Below are 20126 nucleotides of genomic sequence, written 5' to 3' on the forward strand. Positions count from 1 at the left end.
AACTCCGAAGAACAAATAAATAGAACCAATTAAGCAATCAGCATTTAAAACAAGTCAACATATATTTTTTGTCAGGTCTAACTAAATGCTATCATAATGTCAGTGAAGAAACTAGGAAATTTAGGTATGTCCTCCCAGTGAATACTTCTTAGTAAATATAGGTTGAAGGAGATATTTACAGTGACTCTTATTATGACCTAGGTTTCCATGGCTGTAGTGAGTCTTATGGTTACCTATCAGAGGTCAAGAATCATGTGATTCTCTCTAGATAGGAATAGTGAGTAAAAGAGCAGAAGTTCTTCAAGAATTTGCCATCATAGCCTGTTGAGCAACAAAGGCATTGTGGTTAGGCCCAGAAATTCATAAATCCAAGGTATGAGTACTAAAGGATTATTGTCCCAGGCTTCGTCTTCTGATTCTGTTCACTTAGGTTAGAGGGTCCCTTGCGGCTCTAGCCACCAATGACCCAGATCTTGGCTGCTTTAATTCTTCAACTCTCAGTAGCAGTGAATCCTGCGATAAGCCGCCAACAGCAATGGGAAGGACCTTGTAGTGTTATTGCTCTCGGATAGGCCTCATATGCTGCCATCTCCAATCCTACAGTGAAAATATCATAGCTCTTAGGCTGAGGGTGTGTGATTTCCAAGACCAATAACACATGGAAGCTGTCTATAAATCTTCTGGTAACCGGAGCCTGCAGTTTCTTGTCTTCCGCTATCCACAGCCTTATTGTCTCCATCATTGCTGCTCCAGAGGTTTCAGCTGTGCCCTGCTCTGGAGTTCTTCCATTGCTTTCTCATTACCACTGCCCTTGTTTCCACTGCCAGCGTGGTGGCTTCTTTTTACCCCTTCCAAGGCTACTATAGTCTTCCTGCTTTTTCTGCCATCATTTCTTTGTGTTTACGTACTCAGCCTACCCTACTGCTGAAAAAGACTAAAAAAGAACACTGGAGAGTAACTTTTGAGTGAACTTAACATTGCAACAACTGATGTCAACAATGAAGGTTTGTTCAAGCTAGCTGACAAAATAATCTGAATTGGCTACTTAAGTAGCCAGCAAGGAATGTGGGCAGGGTATCTGCATTTAGGTGAACTAAGGTAATGCTACATATAGATTAAGGACTGTATTGTCATCCATCATGATCCAGTCCTCCATGTACATGAAGGACCATAGTTGTTCCAATCAAAACTGTTTCCCACACAAACGAAGGACTGTTTTTCCACCATTCCTAGGATTTCTACAGGGCCACTAAGGGAACTGCTACCCCGGCAATCTGAATATAAGCAGTTTCAGGCTCATTTACCATGTATCAACAAGGTCCACATCTACTGCAATTTATTTTAATAGTAATGGTCTGGAGAAAGCCTTCAGGAGCCAGAGTTTCGCTCTTATATCAGACACCTGTGACTACGTGTAGCTTCTTTATGTTGTCCTTGGAATGGGATAAACAATTGTCTGCTGATAGTTATTTGCTTACTTTACTCAGGCCATCAGGAAGGTTCTAAGAGCCATTGAGTAAGAAATAAATTCAAATTTTCCTCAGAACTGTGGCTAATCTGCAAGAGCAAGAGTAAGAGGCTTTTATCACAAATATCTCAGATAATATTAACAGTGATTTGACAGTTTGCAGCAGTGCCCTAACAATAGTTTGATCTCCTCAAGTATCTCCTATTGCATGGATAGGTAGGTTTATTACTTGAGATATAGTACAGTGTATTCTGTACAGTATAGGTTAGTATACTGTGATTTGTTTTGTAAGTTTTAGTTTTCCTCTCAGAAAACTGAAAGAAAACCTTGCCATTCATTTTGTAAAACATACCAACGTCAATTTCATCTACTGACTAATGTAGCCACAAGAGCTGGTTTACTCACTAGCACTCTATCCCTGAGCCCAATGCCCTCTAATTTCTTCCTTTCCCTTATCTATGAATAATACCAGCTTTGATCTCACTATATCAAGTGTTGTATTTTGTCCATAGGATCAAACAAAACCAGACTGTTGGGGTGAGCTTCATCCTCTTGGGCTTCTCAGAATATCCGGACCTCCAAGTACCACTCTTCCTGGTTTTCCTCACCATCTACACCATCACTGTGCTGGGCAACCTGGGCATGATCCTCATCATCAGACTCAATCCCAAGCTCCACACCCCCATGTACTTTTTCCTCAGTCACTTGTCCTTTGTGGATTTCTGCTACTCTTCTGTTGTCACCCCCAAGCTCCTGGAGAACCTGATTGTGGAGGACAGAAGCATCTCCTTTGCAGGCTGTGTCAGCCAGTTCTTCTTTGCATGTATCTGTGTAGTAACAGAGACCTTCATGCTGGCAGCCATGGCTTATGATCGATTTGTGGCTGTTTGCAACCCTCTCCTCTATACAGTTGCCATGTCCCCGAAGTTGTGTTCCTTGTTGGTGGCTGCATCCTACTCTTGGGGTCTGGTGTGTTCCTTCATATTTGTGTATTTTTTATTGACATTGTACTTCTGTGGGACAAAGTTTATAAACAACTTTGTGTGTGAGCATTCTGCCATTGCTGCTGTGTCCTGCTCTGACCCCTCCCTTAGTCACATGATCCTTTTGTCCTTTGCCACATTCAATGAAATCAGCAGTCTGGTGATCATTTTCACCTCCTATGTGTTCATTTTCGTCACGGTGATGAGAATGCCCTCCACCGGGGGGCGCTACAAAGCATTCTCCACATGTGCTTCCCACCTCACCGCCATTGCCATTTTCCATGGCACAATTCTTTTCCTCTACTGTGTTCCTACCACCAAAAGCTCATGGCTGATGGTCAAGATCGCCTCTGTCTTTTACACCGTGGTCATCCCCATGCTGAATCCACTGATTTACAGTCTCAGGAACAAAGATGTGAAGGAGACAGTCAGGAAGCTCATCACTGCCCAATTAAGAGGTTATACAAGTTGATCCAAAAATTTTTAATAAGTTTTTTATTGTGAAAATACTACACAGAGGGGTTACAATCACATGAGCAAGGTAATGAGTACATTTCTTATCAAGCATTGTTGCCTCCTCCTTTGTTTCCCCTTCCCATCCCTGACCTCCCCTCTCCACGACTCCCCCCCCCCCAACCCCTGCCAAAGTTATAAAGTTCGTTTTTCGACATGACTTGTACATCTCATTGTTCCAATGGGTCCACTTGTATCCCTATTTAAACAATTTGTTTTTTCCTTCTGCTCCCCAAATTATACCAACATCAAATACAGTGGAAATAGTGGTTATTTCGTAGGGGAGGGACATACCAAGCAACAAATAAATCATGTGTTACCTTATAAATAGGTTAGAAACAATAACAAGAAAGAAAAACACACTTGTGTCCTTATCTTGGAGTTCACTTCACTTAACATCATCTTATCTGGTCATATATACATAGCTTTTGACCTTTTTTGCTTGTCTCAGACATATACGAGTTATTGCAAATAAGGGAAACCATGGGACCTATATTTCTTTGGGCTTGACTTACTTCACTTAGTATCATTTTTTTCCCCAAGTCTTTCCATTTCCTAACAAATGGGGCAATGTTATTCTTTCTGATGGAGTTACAGATTTCCATTTTGTATATATACCAAATTTTCTTGATCCATTCATCTACTGAGGGGCATCTGGGTTGGTTCTATATCTTAGCTATGGTAAATAATGCTGCAATAAACATAGTTGTGCTGGTAGCTTAAATCTTATTCATCTTAGATTGTCAGTGCTCTGGTTCCATTGCAAATCAATCTAAACATGTTTAATATCCCTCCACTTCCATTTTATAAAAATGTGCCCAACATCTTACTGTCCTTGATTATAATGAAGTTCTATGTTACTAATATATTATTCAAAGTTTATTTGGAATTTCGTGCAACAATATGAAAGGATGTCCATTATTTTACCCAGGTTCCCTCATGATAGAACAATATAACATCCAGGATGTTGTTATTGACATAATACCCATAAGTGTGACCTATTGATAACATTAAGAAATCATAACATATGATGAAATACAACTTGAATCCATCTATCAATGAACTTGCTGAAGTTTCTCTGTTAAAAATCATTGAAGTAGTATTTGATTACATTACTGGGTCAGCTTGAGCAATGAATCCTCAATTTCCATCCTTAATGTTTTCCATCTTTCCAAAAACTTTAATTCTACAGCTGTTTTATTGAGAGGAATGTTAACTGCACAGATAGTATATTTACTGAAATATCATGCCTTCCTTTTGGGTTATCCTGTGTTATTATTGTGTCACTCAGAGCCAGTCACATGACAATGTTCAAAATAATAAGGTAAGAATATTGTCAACCTCTTGCCAAAGTGCAATTCTAGAAGCCAAGAGAAATGGGAGTCAGAAGAGAGCATGTCCTAATATGATGAGCACATTTACCTCTTTGAACACATTTGTTCTTGGTAAAGCTAGATAATTTTATGTCACATATGATGCAGTTCATGATTTTTTTTTCTGATTTGACTGTAGTTTTCTATTATGACAGGTATTTTGAGTGCTGTCACCAGATTGTTTTGGCTGAGAGTAATGATAATAACTTGTGTTTTCTCTTTGTATATTTCTAATCAGGATTAAAGCTTATCTACTGATGGTGAAGATAAAACCACACGTTTGAGATTTACTCGTTTGTTAAATGGTAATTGTTTCCCTGGACATTTTCAATCCCATATGAGTGAATGCTATGATAGTACTTTTACAATATTACAAGTAATTGTTTAGGAATATATATATATATATATATATACATTCTTTAATTTTCATAGTATATAATAAGCTATTTTACTAGAAGTGTTTAAATGTTAGACATATGTTTACTTCCTTTGAATTAAAGTTACTTTACTATGGCATATTGAAAACTGAAAAGTGATGTCTTTATAGGATGCAAGATGATATTTGATACCTGTATGAATTCTATAAATCCAATTATATTTATGTTCTCAAACATGTTTTACATTGTTTGTGACACCCTCCTTCCTTGGTGATATGATATTTGAATTCAGGGTTTTGCATCTGCCAGGCAGGCACTCTCTTAATTGAGACACACATCCAGCTTTTTTGTGCGTTAGTCCTTCCTTCACATATTGTCTCCTCTTTTTCCTGATGCTGATTTGTGATTTGTAAACCTTAGTGTTGATTTTTTTTTGTCAGCCTTGGGCTTGAATTCTGGGCCTGGGTGCTGTCCCTTAGCTCTTCAGCTCAAGACAAGCCCTCTACCACTTGAGCCGCAATACCACTTCTGGTTTTCTGGTGGTTCATTGGAGAAAACAGTTTCACAGACTTTCTTGCCCAGGCTGGTTTTGACTGTGATCCTCAGATCTCAGCCGCCTGAGCAGCTAGGATTACAGACATGAGACACGGGTGCCTAGTAGTGTTTTTAGTTTTAAGTTGTTTCCTGTCTGGTTTGATTTTTGTGCACTGTGGTTGGAGTATCTCCTATAGATTTTTCACTAGAGAGTTTCCTTTGGCTATTTTCCTCCTCTTCTTCCTCCTCACCTCCTCTGGGTTCTTACTATTCTTTCCAGTGCAGCTTGGTTACACTGAAGAGTTCTACACCCTCCTCTACTTCATTTCTCATTCTGCATCTTTCTTTACAGCTTCTTAGCATTGGCCACAAAGGTATCTAGAAGTTGAACTACACGTCAACCTGAATGCTACAGGTGGTGTAATTTCCAAGTCCCCAAGGATTCTGTAGCCCATACAAACTTTTCAAAATGGCTAATGCTAATTTAAACAGACTGCCATTGTAATTCATTGCCTCTGCTTTGAAAATTTTTTTCCCTAGCCCCTAAACTGATCATAATTACAACTATAATAGCTGTAACTAATTACATTAGTTATACGAGTTATATACATAACTAGTTATTATTAGTTATGGCTAATGTTCAGCATTACCTTAAAGCTGTAATATGTGTCAACTTCTAGGACATAAGAACAAATGCTGAGGCCTCTGTGGGCTCTTGCTAATCCAATCTTTCATGGAGTGATGACACACACTTAGGTAAAAAAGAAATGGTACAGAAATCCAGCAATTGGGGGCTGGGAAGGTGGCTCAGCGGTAGAGTGCTTGCCTTGCATGCATGAAGCCCTGGGTTCGATTCCTCAACACGACATAAGCAAAAAGAAAAAAGCCGGAAGTGGCGCTGTGGCTCAACTGGTAGAGAGCTAGCCTTGAGCTGAAGAGCTAAGGGACAGCGCCCAGGCCCAGAGTTCAGGCCCCACGACCATACCTCCCCTCCCCCCCAAAAAAAGAAATCCAGCAATTGTTACTGAGAATAGACATGCAAAACTGAATCATGTTTCTTTCTCTTCTTCTTTTTTTTAATGTGAAAATACCGTACAGATGGGTTACAATTACATTAGCAAGGTAATAAGTACATTTCTTATCAAGCATTGTTGCCTCCTCCTTTGTTTCCCCTACCATCCTGTCCCATCTCCCTCCCTCCAGGCTCCCCCTTCCCCGCAAAGTTGTAAAGTTCGTTCTTCGACATAACATCTTGTAGATCTCATTATTGCAATGGGTGCACCTGTATCCCTATTTAAACAACATGTTTCATCCCTTCCCCTCCACAAATTATACCAACACCAAATACAGTGAAAACAGGTTATGCCGTGGGGGAGAGACATATAAAGCAACAAAAAATCATCTTAAAAATATGTTAGAAATAAGAACAAGAAAGTAAAACCATTTGAGTCCTTATCTTGGGGTTCATTTCACCTAACATCAACTTATCTGACCGTTTCTCCTTGTCTCAGACATATACTAATAATTGCAAATAAGGGAAACCATGGGAACTATGTTTCTTTGGGTCTGGCTTACTTCACTTAATATAATTTTTTCCAAGTCTTTCCATTGCTTCTTCTTCTTCTTCTTCTTCTTCTTCTTCTTCTTCTTCTTCTTCTTCTTCTTCTTCTTCTTCTTCTTCTTCTTCTTCTTCTTCTTCTTCTTCTTCTTCTTCTTCTTCTTTCTTCTTCTTCTTCTTCTTCTTCTTCTTCTTCTTCTTCTTCTTCTTCTTCTTCTTCTTCTTCTTCTTCCTCTTCTTCCTCTTCTTCCTCTTCTTCCTCCTCTTCCTCCTCTTCCTCCTCTTCCTCCTCTTCCTCCTCCTCCTCCTCCTCCTCCTCCTCCTCCTCCTCCTCCTCCTCCTCCTCCTCCTCCTTCTTCCTCTTCTCTTCTCCTCTTCCGCTTCTTCCTCTTCTTCCTCTTCTTGTTAGTGTGGGAGGCGGGGAATTTGGGCTTGCATTCAGGGTTTGGGTGTTTTCCCTTAACTTTTATTCTCAAGGCTAATGCTCTATCACTTGAGCTAGTGCTCTGCTTCGGGATTTTGGTGGTTTATTGGAGAAAAGACTCTCAAGGCCTTAGCTTGGAGCTAAGATTCTAGGCTCTCATCCTCCTGAGTATCTGATTCCAGGCAAGAGCTACTACCACCTGACTGAAATAAACTTTTCTTGTTATAATGGAACCATATTTTGTGAGCAGAAAATATGTTACCATCATATAAATGAATATCTTGACCCAAAGTACATGCTGTTTTGGGGGGTAGTGGAATGGAATTCTGGTATATAAAAATATAGACTAATGATTGTTTCTAACACATTTATAAGATTATTTCTTTGTTGCTTTGTATGTCCCTCTCCCACGGTATAACCCCTGCTTTCACTGTATTTGATGTTGGTATAATTTGTGGAAGGGAAGGGAAAAACAAAGCGTTTAAATAGGGATACAGCTGGACCCATTGCAACAATGAGATGTACAAGTCATTATTATTTCAAAAACGAACTTTACAACTTTGGTAGGGAGGGGAGGAGGGTTGGATGGGGGGAGGTGGGGAGGAGGATGGGATGGGAAGGGGAAACAAAGGAGGAGGCTACAATGCTTGATAAGAAAAGTACTCATTATCTTGCTCATGTAATTCTAACCCTCTGTACAGTATTTTCACAATAAAAAAAAATAGAACTCACTGCACACATTGTGTTTATATGGTTTATGTAGTCTTGTGTTTATATAGTTTTTAGTTACTTGCATCTTTTTACTCATGATTCATATGTCACATTATATATGTATATATATATATTAATAGAACATACAGAAGAAAGCTTTAGGTTTGCTGGCTCACTCCTCTTACTTGCTATGAGAATCTACTACTTGAGCCACAGCTCCACGTCCAGCTTTTTGCTGGCTAATTGGAGATATGAGTCTCTTGGATTTATCTGCCCAGGCTAGCTTTGGACCTCCGTCCATAGAGTTCAGCCCTTTGAGTAGCTATGATTGTGAGTCTAAGCCACTTGCACTCAGTTACTCTTTGAATCTGATTATTTTATTAGATTTTAAAGTAATTTTCAGTATTTAATCTTGGTAATCACTTTAATTGAAATACAACATGAAATGTATTGATACAGGTGATAAACAATTTCATATACCTATATGCTTATTATAAATTATGTATAACTTATTATATAATTAATGTATAATACATAATAATATATTATATATAACATATGTAATATATAACATAATATTATATACATAATAATTATAATAATATAAAAATGTATAATTATTATATACAATAATGTATATAATTTATTATTGTATATAATACCTTATATAATATTATATATCTATATTATTACATGCATTTATATAGTTATATATTAAATTATATATTAAAATATTAATAATATAATGTATTTATTGTATAATATTAACATATTAATAATATATAATGTAATATAAAATATATAATTACATCATATATTATATGTGTGTATATAGATGTATATAAAGATTTAAATACATATACTACATGTACATGTATTTGCAATCATTTGTATTTATCATGCACATACAATACAACCATTGTGTTAACATTTGAATATGTTGTAATTTTACTGCCACCATATTTACCCCTGACTTGGAACTCACAGGAGTAGTGCATAAATACAAAGATATTGACTCAAAATATCAGTGCTATGATTTTGATTTCTGTGCCTGTTTTGAATAACATATATCTATAGCACAATATTTATAGCCAATGTACCCCTCATCATCTGAAAATTCTAACCTGGTTGAATGCAAAAAGAAGTATAGTGTGTATAGATAAGTGAAGCAAAAGTGTAATCATGTTGGTGATATTGAAACATGCATAATTATTCATATTTTTATTGTAGTTGCTCATGTGTTTTTCAGTTGTACAATTTCTCTAATAAAGTAAGGGTTTTCTTAAATTACATGGATTACTGTAAGATCTAGAAGAAATCATGTTTTCAGCAGCATACAAGGAGGTTTCCTCTCATTTCTTTGTTTGTAGTTTATAACACCAAATTATCAGGCATCTCCAGGGTGCATTTCCCCTAAGGCAAGCAGCTGGAGAAGAAACAAACAATGAAATCATGGACCATAGGTTGAAAATCTTTAATTCAAGACATCTCAACTTTGCCAAAAGGTTTAGAAACTCATGGAGATGCCATCTCTCCTTTCCTCTTGAATTATACTTCTCAAGAATCATTCACTGTCTTTATTTAGTAAAATTTGTGAGACTATTTTAATTTGGGGAAGATTGTGCATGCAGATTTTACCTTTTTATTTATTTACTTTTTAATCAGGTCCTCCAGCTGGCTAGAATATGTGTGTGTGTGTGTGTGTGTATAAAATAGAAAATGTGTGTGTGTGTGTGTGTGTGTGTGTGTGTGTGTGTGTGTGTGTGTAGCTTCAGCCCCATGCCAGGCCCTTGCATGTAGTTTTTGAATAAAGGCAGTGAAATATCTACTGAAATGTACTTCAGGAAAATCTGTTTTTGGTAAGTTCCTTTGACAAGGGGAATCTTTTCCATCCTATATCAGAATTATTGAAATCCCGAGGAGATAAAAATAAACCTATGTCAGCTGAAGGGCAATTGTTTCTACTAATTTTAAATACTGCTACATATTAAACTGCTAAACTGGATGTTCACCTTTTTTACTAGGTTCATTTGACTGAGTTTGAAACCATGTCCTTAATTGTTTTATTGCATACAGGATTACTTTCAAATGAAATGTTACATGTAAACTTTGTTTTCATGATAAGTAATAAATTCAGATACATGGAGTGCCACACAGACAAGAATATACCTACAAGATAGAAACATACCCTGTGCATTTAAAATATGTTGTGATAATATAGGTACAATGAAAAATAGATGAGGAGAAAATAATAAGATCTGAATACCAGAATGTTTACTGGGTTATGTGGAAAACTTACCACAGAAACAGTATACAATGGAAACATTATAGAAGAACATGGCCATTTTTTTGAAGAAAAAGAAATGAAAATGGAATAACTTTTTAATACTCTACAAAATGTCAAAATGACATTTTTATTTACCTCGTGGGAGATTAGGTAGAGATTCACATAGAAAAGTTTCAGTTGAATTTCTTAACGAAGTGCTATGAAACCACTTGAATTATTTCCTTCAAGGTCTCAGCCAAAGCCGGTCTGTAGTTTCACACACTAGCAAGGAGCACTATTGCCTTACAATAGTAAGAAAGAAGAGTGATGAATATTTTCATTTTTTTCTTTTTAAAAAATTAATTCTTGGTCATTTTATGATGACAAAGGACAGGAGTTGAAAAACAACAAGAAAAAGAAGATTACATAGCAAATAGCTCTAGAAGCAGAAGCTAGTAGAAGTTTGAATTCAGACTTGATAACTTTCACAAAATTAGCACTATAGTCTTACCACAATCTGTGTAATGCTGTTCATCCCAGTGATATTTTTGAGACAAAATCTGGGAATGTAGCTCATGGTGGCTTTGAAATCATGACCCTGCTGCCTCAACCTACCAAGTGCTTGGATTTCAGGTCCCATCTCAACCAGCTCCTAGTCTCTTCTGTAAACTACTGAGTATCATATGCAGAGTTTATGCTTTTAGAATTGAGAAGGAAGAAGAATTGAGAAATGTTTAACAAGTTTCCCTAGTTGTGATCAGAAATTTTAGGGGGAACCTTTAATTTTAGGGAGAGATTCTAGGTAGAGAGCTGAGGTGACTATGCCAGTAGTCCAATTATCCTGGCTATCAGGATGCACAACTGCAGTGGGGGGTTAGAGAAGAACGAAGCTGGGAATAAAATGGAATAATCAATGCACAATAACCAGTTTGGTCCTCAAATTCAAAACCTGTAATAATGGAGTTTGTGGTTGGTCAGTACTCCCTCCACCAATGATGGCGTAGGAAAAGATTGAGCAAACTTAGTCCACAGATTATCTGCAGTTTATGTGTGTTGATACAAGACAAGTAAAACCCTTACTTGGCATTGATAGATAGATCAACAACAGAGGGCATATCTTTTGTAGTTATATAGAACTGAATATGATAATCAGTGCCTTAAATTCTTTCAATGAGAAGATTTGAAGAGAGATCTTGTAGATGTGAGAAGAGGTATATTCATGCAAAAAAATGCCCAGTATAAATTTAGTAATGGTTACTAATCTCAAAGAATATGAAAAAGGTCAGGGATTCTTTCATTTAAATCTCTCTTATGTCTGTCTTGACCATTCTTTCAAGATTTTCACAAAGGTTAGGTTGTTATCATTATATGAGTTGTGCTTTAAACATTCAGGGAATTTTATCTTCAAGACAAATGGTAGAATCTTTATTGAAACCAGAAGGGGTGAAATTGATAAGATGCCTTATATTCTTAAATTGGCATGCTGAATTGAAATCCCTTTGTATGATTACTCAAGGATAATAACAAGTAAAAATAAACAAGCATTTTTCATCAACACATGTTGCCAACAGACTCAAGTTCACCCAGGTCCCTCATTTCCACAATAGAATGTAATGCTACGGCTGATGCTCTCTACCTAAGACCCAAAGTGGCAGGTTTCATGGAAAATTTAATGATTTGTCTTTCTTCTCGGATGACTTAATATGCTTATTAAATCTTTACATCTATGTCTAGAATTGCTTATTCAGGCTCAGTTATCTGAAATTTCAATGTCTGGATTCCTTTGTGGATAACAAAAACAGTACTTTTTTTATTACTTGTTCATATTTAGATTTGCTTTCTTCCTTATCTACCTCTTTTCAGTTGGCCTAGACCTGAATCATGTTTGTGTGTTTTGAATGAGGTTTTTCTAGTTTAACAATATATTTTTGGGAGTTTTTCATTGTTAATACATTCCTGCTGAATAAAGTATGTACTACAGACAGACTATATAACTTGCACAACTTAATCATTATGAAACATTTAAAATAGCTCCAAAATTCTTCCTTAGGATAGCATTTACTTGAGTGTTAAGCCTCTTTAATAATTATGAGGTGGGTAGAGACAATGGCCACAATATAATAGCTTTTAGAGGAATTATTAAAGAAATCACTTAATGATCCTCTATCTCCTTTAAGGGTCTTCCATCTCCTAGCATCCAAGAGAATGCAAACTCTCATTACAAGGAGCAACACATGTCCCTTGAGATAAATTCTCCATTTTTTAATATTTTCCTTTTTTCTTACATTTTCAATGTGCTAAAATTTCCTCATTACTACCAGGCATGAATATGTTACCAATGAAATCTGCTCAATGCTTTTATGATTTCTCTCTCTTAATATATATATATATATATATACATATATATATATATATGTTTAAATATAGCCTTTGTTTTCATATTTTATCTTACTATAAATATTTCCAGTATTAGATACTCTTCTAAATACTCTGCTTAAAATGCTACTGGCAAGTACTATGATTTTGTTTCAGATAAGGAAATGACAGTGATGAAAAACAAAGCTACTTGTCCACACACAGAAGCCATGAAAATGATCCGCAAAGAATGAAGTAAAGCAGAAGAATCACAGACTCCAGTTGACCCTGGTTTGTCTTCACTAGATCTATTGGGATTCTGCTGCATTGTTGCTTTGCACCCTTGCAGGACCCCCTGCTCAGTTTTCTTTTCTTTCTGCTTACTACTTTGTTGAATGCAGGATCATGGTCTATGATCTGGTAAACCAGAGTTTCGTGACCACATTCACCTTGATCGGCTTCTCTGAATACCCACACCTATGGGCACCCCTCTTCTTTATATTTTTAACCATCTACATGGTCACGGTGGTGGGGAATCTGGGGATCATTGTGGTCATCAGAATCAACCCCAAGCTTCATACGCCCATGTACTTTTTCCTCACCCACCTTGCGTTTTTGGATATGTGCTATTCCAGTGTGTTTACACCCAAACTCTTGGAGATCTTAGTTGTGGAAAACAGAATTATCACCTTAGAAGGATGTATGATACAGTATTTCTTTGGATGTACATTTGTGATTACAGAAATGTTTATGCTGGCGGTGATGGCCTATGACAGGTTCGTGGCCGTCTGTAACCCTCTGCTCTACACAGTTGCCATGTCCCGCCAGCTCTGTGCGCTCCTCATAGCTGGGACTTACCTGTACGGTGGCCTCTGCTCGGTCATCCTCACCTACTCTCTTTGGCAACTGTCTTACTGTGGACCTGGCATCATCAATCACTTTGGCTGTGAGTACTCTGCAGTCCTCTCTGCATCGTGTTCTGATCCTTCCTTCAGTCAGATTGCATGCTTATTCATCTCGATATTTAGTGAGTCCTGCAGCCTCCTGATCACCCTGGCCTCCTATGTGGTCATAGTTGTCACCATCATGAGGATGCCCTCCAAGGGGGGGCTGAGAAAAGCCTTTTCCACTTGTACCTCCCACCTGACTGCCATCAGCATCTTCCATGGGATCATTCTCTTGCTTTACTGTGTGCCCAGCTCCAAAAGTTCGTGGCTCCTAGTGAAAGTGGCCACTGCTCTTTACACAATCCTCATCCCCATGCTGAACCCCCTCATCTACAGCCTGAGGAACAAGGATGTGAAGGAGACAGTCAGGAGGTTTATCCACTCCAAACTGCATCCCCAATTGATTTGATTATAATTCAAATAATTTTTATATGCCATATATATATTAAATTGATCACATTTGGGAATTAAGTGAGTAGTACTTTGATCTTATTGCAATTACTGCCTTTATAGATGACACATGTCCATATAAATTCACACTCCACTCCTCATGTCTTATAATTTGACTCACCAAGGGATATAATATACAACCTCCAGTTTCTCCTTCAGAATTGAATAACTAGACATCCTATGCCTATCACTCATATACCATCAAACGCTCCGAAATATTAAAGTATTTTTTTCTTCGTTTTCCAAAATTCAAAAGGTTGTAGCAGAGGTTAACATTCCATTTGAGCCACCAGTGCTTTGCATTCAGACCCACCATCACGATCCCCACTCAAATTCATTTTACATTTCCCTCCTTCTTTATCATTTAGTATAGTGACCATTCTCACTCCATCTGTTCCCTTTTTCTCTATCTCTAGCTACCTCCCTTCCCCACTTCTAATATCATTTTTAATTTTCTGAGACTCATTTTGCTCAACTGATCATTAATTGTTGGATTGCTTACTTCATGGAGTTTCCCTCCTGCATATACTGTGATTTAATTAACTAGGATCTTAGAACTGAAATAAAATACCTTTTAAGAGAGAAAAAGCATTTAAATTATGAAAACTCAGACTAAGACTATATTTAGCACAAGCTATTAGTATTTATAGATGAATTCACATTAAATAAAGATCTTCTCTTTATGAAAATAGACTGAAATTAAGCTGGCAGGTGGTAGAAATAAGTTATGCATCATTTATTTTTGAGTATCAGTGTATTGTTTTACATTCCAATAAAGCTGCTCAAGCCTACATATCTGTGTCATATCTTCATAACATTTCAATAACCAATGATAGCCATTTAGATAAGCCCAATGTAAATGTTAAGGAATTATTTCTGGCTCATAGAAATGAAAAGCCACATGGCTGGATGTCATATAAACACAAAACTATTTTTCTATATTTCAATATATATTACTCACAAACTTTAATGTAGAAATAGCTTATTATCTTATTATCATGGAAATTTTACAAAGTTTTCCATTGATGACTGGCTTAGAATTTTCTAGAACCTCTTGCTATTAATAGGTCATGTCTAAGGAAGACCAATTCTATGGAAATGACCAAATAAAATAGTTTCAGTTCCAGTGCATTCCATTCACATTGTATCTGTGTTTTCACAATTACTAAGCAACATAAACAATATTTCAGCAAATTATGGTATTTAGCTATAGGTTTACATATAGTTTATTTAATATTTACTAGTCTGTCAACCAGAAGACATACAAACCTACCTAAATATTCAATCAATTACTGCATAAAATTTAAAAAGTATATTTTAGAGCAAAAATTGAATTTAAGTTATGTGAGCCTCATATAAAAAAACTACATTTGGCACAAGTTATATAAGCACACTTACAATGATGATGATGGCTGTACGATAAATTAAACTCTTGGAACTGCAATTAGCATTATGCATTACAAAAAGAAATAAACTACAGCTAAATCTGTGTAGCTATCTGTACTCTATGTATAAATTGCATGGTGTGAATTGATTAAAATTTTGGCGGCCTGGAATGGTGTAGTTTTTGTGTTTTGATCACTCATGATAAGACTTTTAGTGATACTATGCAAGATTAATGGGATAATATCCAGAAATAATAGTAACTTAGTGGTGAAAGTATTATATGTTGTATGCTAACCATATTACATAAATGTATTTTCATATCATGTTGAATTTCTAATGGTAACTCTCTGGTTTTATTTAATGTTTATATACCTCCCCCTATTAATGATCCTCCAGGAAGACCTAATTAAATCATAGCCTTTTCTCTAATTTGCTAACATATCACAGAAGATATTATTTCAATGCTACATAAAATCATACCAATAAAAAGGGAATATAAGATTGAATGAGGAAAAAAGAAAACTACAGAAAAAGCTCTAATAAGTGAGTGGTGACAAATGTTTTAAAATAATAAAAGGCGTTTTTATTGAAATATAATAATGAGCATATATCATTGTCAGGAGGAATTTAGCATAAAATGCACTATTGGAATAACTTTTCTTTTTTGTAGTTAGAAAGATTTGATCCCCCTTGGTTCTAGCCCTACTCTTTTTTTCTGGTTAATTAGAAATGGAATTTTAGATATTTTTCAAGACATAAAGAATTCACTTTGATTCTTCACAAAAATATTTTGTAAGTAACAGGAGAGGAAGTTTCCTCTAATTTCTTTATATTTCACACAACAAGCTCTCAGGATCCCCTGGGGTCAATGTCCCCAGAGTCATGCGGATAGACATGAAATAAACAGCTTGATCATTGAGGCATAAACGCTCTGTGTGGGTCTTTTCCTTGAGACTCCTCTTCCAAATGGCTTGGCAGTTGAAGATATTGTCACGATTGCCTCTTTTACACCATTCTACTGAATTAGTACATTTGTTTGGAATAATTTATGAGTGGATAAGAATGAATTTTAGGAAAGACTGTGCGTATAGTTTATTACTTAGAGCAATGGTATAATCCATTTACAATGCACCTCAGCATAATTGGCTTAAGGTAAGTTGTTTTATTATTGACATTCTTTGCAATTTCATATGAAATACTTTGGGAAAGAGAAATTCTAATTTTCTTGGTGTGCAAAGAAATCATGATATATCATTACTTTAGTTGATGAAATACATTATGGTGCTTAAGACAGTTTGCTAGGGCCATTTGAAAACTATGACCTTCATTTTTCTGTGTTACATAGACTAGAGGTTTTTTAAAAATTACTTTGTTGTAATCATGGAGGTGAGGGATGGAAGGATTGCATGAGTCAGGTAATGAGTTCATTTCCTTTCTCACAGTGTCTCCTGCTCCCTCCCTCTCTCTCAGTCCTTCCCTCCCTCCATCCCCACCCATGTGTTTTAACTTCACATTCACCAGTGTCCAGTGAGCTCCATGGCTGCACTTTTTCACTCTTTTCCCCTTGAATTCTGTGCCCCACCGATCTCTGGAATGCACCATACATAAGGTAAAGAAGACAGAATCATCAAAAACTAAAAACTGAAACAAAAGGTTTTTCTTTTGCTTCTCTATCTTGGAGTTTGTTTCAGTATGTATGTTATTTTATATAGATAGGAAGAGGCACTTAGGCATTGTGCCTTTCTGATTCTCCCCTGAGAGTATGTATTATCCTTCTGTGTCACTTTATGTATAATTTGTCATATTCCAGTGCATGCACCATTGATCTGTCTGAGCTTGTTTTACCTCACCTAACATCACTTGTTATAGTTACATCCATTTCCCTGCAAACGACATTATTTGATTCTTTCTAATGGCTTCGTAAAATTCCATTATATATATTTGCAACAGTTGTTGGATCCACTCATCTCTGTGGAGCATCTGGGCTGTTTCCATATCTTGGTTATTGTGAATAGTGGTAATGAACATGGATGTGCAAGTGTCCTTATCATATCCTGGCTCATGTTGTTCAGAGTAGATGCCCAGAAGTGATATGGGTGGGTTGTAGGGAAGGTCTACATTTAGTATTTTGAGGAATCTCCAGAAAGCTGTCATAGTGGTTGTACTATTTTACATTCCCACCAATGGTATAGTAGGGTTCTTTTATCCCCATATCCCTGCCAACATTTGTTGTTCGAATTCACGATGTTGGCCAATTTACTGGGGTGAGATGGAATTCAGAGTTGTTTCAATTTGCATTTACTTGATGGCCAGGTAAAATAAGAATAGAACAGGACTTTAAATGACATGTTAAATGTATTCTTTGTCCTCAGGAAAGTAATAAATTCAGAAACAGGGACTACAATATATACATAACAGTATAAATAAAATGTAGCATAGTGTGCTAGTCATTTTAGATATACTGTCATCATAAAGATATAAAGAAAATAGAGATGAAAAGTGTTGATATTTGGTCTCCAGAAAGTTTTCTTGGAAGATCTATATTACAACATACCATTAAAACAGGACGTAGGATAAAACTTTAGAGGAGAAATGGGGCCAATGTATTCAACGAGAAGACACCAAATAGAGTCTCTACAAGACAACATTGAAAAAAGTCTATGCAAATTGATTAAATAAACTTAAGTTATTCTTGGGAGTTATTGTAGACATCCATGGAGAATAGGTTAAATTTGATGTTTCATATAACTCAATGCTGTCCTAAAGATTTAAATTATTGTCATAGAGGCTGAGGTATGTTTAGATAGTAGCATCATTAAACTAGCCAGCCACATTCTGCAGAAATAGCTGCAGGTGACAGTAGAAATAAGATAGAGGGATATCGGGACATTGTATGATTTCTCTTTTCTCTCTACTGATGCATCCAGGATTATGGGAGGGTCTGCACAAAGGGTGATGGGAAGGCAGCGGAGCCAGGAAGATGACACAGGAGACATTGCTGGATTGATAAATTGAGGAAAATTTCAATTCAAAGTAAAAAAAGTGCAAAATATAGATTCCACATCCTTTTTCTTTTCTTTGTGAATAGTATGAACATTGGTGCAGTTTATTTATTTGGTGAAGTAGTGTCCCTTGTGCTAAACTAATTAGGCTTCCCAACATGTTGATTACTTTAAAATATTAGCAAGGGTAATTTCATTACAGTGATTACTGTACCCACTGCGATATGATTGGTAATATTATATTTCTGAGAGATATTCCAGCTATGTAGCATAGGCTGGCCTTGAATAAATGATCTTTCTATCTCAACTTTCCAAGTGCCTGGATTGCAGGAAGGCTCCACTTTGCATCTCTCTTAGTTTACTTTTTTCAATTACTGAGTGTAATATGTAGAACTTGCATTTCAAGGTTTGAGGAAAACTACTCAGCGATGGTTGGACAACTCATCAAAATTAAAATGAGATAAAATCAGTTGTTTCCAATGTTCTGAATGGCTGGAAAAAAAATTAAAATTGTGGGGAAGGATTCTAGAGTGCCAGAAGGTGTTGAATGAAAACAAGCAGTGGGCCATTGATCCAATCAATTAGGATGATATGACAGGTTTCAAGAAGAATTGGAAATTAACCACAGTGGGATGAAAATTTAGTATAAAATCATGTTGTGTAATCATGTCCAAATATATGTGTATGAACATGAGGATTATGAATCAATCAGTATTTTTATTTTTCTTCTATGTTCAAGATGAAAACAATATCTTTTAAGGACCAAAAATGTAAGTAATTCAGTTCTATAAAGACATCCTATGGCTGGGTGTTGGTGGCTCATACCTATAATTCTAGTTACTCAGGAGGCTAAAAATCTGAGGATTGTGTTTCAAAGCCAGCCCGGGCAGGAAAGTTGATGAGATTCATCTCCAATAAGCTGTCAAAAAAAGCAAAAAGGGCTGGGAAGGTGGCTCAGTGGTAGAGCACTTGCCTTGCATGCATGAGGCCCTGGGTTTGATTCTTCAGCACCACATAAGCAAAAAGAAAAAAGCCAGAAGTGGCACTGTGGCTCAAGTGGTAGAGCGCTAGCCTTGAGCTGAAGAGCTGAGGTGCCCAGGCCCAGAGTTCCGGCCCCACGACTAGACCTCCCCCCCAAAAAAAGCGAGAAGTGGAGCTGTGGCTCAAGTAGTAGAGCACTGTTAGGCTTGAGCAAAATGCTTAGGAAGAGCACCCAGACCCTAACTTCAAGTCCCAGTACTGGCACCAAAAAAATAATCATGCACATAAATATATAGAGTCTATAACATATATCAATTATATATATTCTATGATCCATGATGTTCAAACGTAGAAATAATTATGAAAATCAACACCCCAGATTATTTTAATAATATTGTTTGAGAAGAGTCTTCTTGATGTTAAGATGGAAGCTTTGTGTTAGAATTTGTTAGTAGAAAATTTGCTAGTGAAGACTAAATACAAAGAATGTTAAAATTGTAAGGAATACTTTGATTAAAATTCTGCCCATACATATTTTCTATATATATATGTATATATTATAAAAATAAAATATTTGCCATAAATATTATTCATTTATACTTAGGCACATTATCTAGGGATCTTTCCCCCCATGTAAGCTGGAGAATATTTAAAGACCAGTTTCTTCAAGAGTCATTATTGTAGGAGGACAGTGCAACTCAGTTTTCTTACCCTATGTGACCATTGCCTATGGAATTAACTGGATTTCCTAATTAAGAAGAAGCGTCCTTTCACACCTGTGATTAACAGAACAGTGCA

The 20126-nt window shown here is 36.4% G+C and overlaps 2 protein-coding genes across 2 annotated transcripts; both read left to right on the top strand.

The window, feature by feature from the left end:
- Positions 1 to 658: 658 nt before the first annotated feature.
- On the top strand, positions 659 to 2923 carry LOC122104726 (olfactory receptor 5D13-like). Its single transcript, XM_042675664.1, has 2 exons — positions 659 to 755; positions 1941 to 2923. The coding sequence occupies exons 1-2, from the start codon at positions 659 to 661 to the stop codon at positions 2921 to 2923; spliced, it is 1080 nt and encodes a 359-aa protein (XP_042531598.1).
- A 10044-nt stretch (positions 2924 to 12967) lies between these two features.
- Positions 12968 to 13918, top strand: LOC122105202 (olfactory receptor 5D18-like). Its single transcript, XM_042676350.1, has one exon. The coding sequence runs from the start codon at positions 12968 to 12970 to the stop codon at positions 13916 to 13918; it is 951 nt and encodes a 316-aa protein (XP_042532284.1).
- The last annotated feature ends 6208 nt before the right edge of the window (positions 13919 to 20126 follow it).

Source organism: Dipodomys spectabilis, unplaced genomic scaffold, assembly GCF_019054845.1.
Source record: "Dipodomys spectabilis isolate Male_0828 unplaced genomic scaffold, ASM1905484v1 ptg000030l, whole genome shotgun sequence".
In the NCBI taxonomy this organism is placed as follows: Eukaryota; Metazoa; Chordata; class Mammalia; order Rodentia; family Heteromyidae; genus Dipodomys; species Dipodomys spectabilis.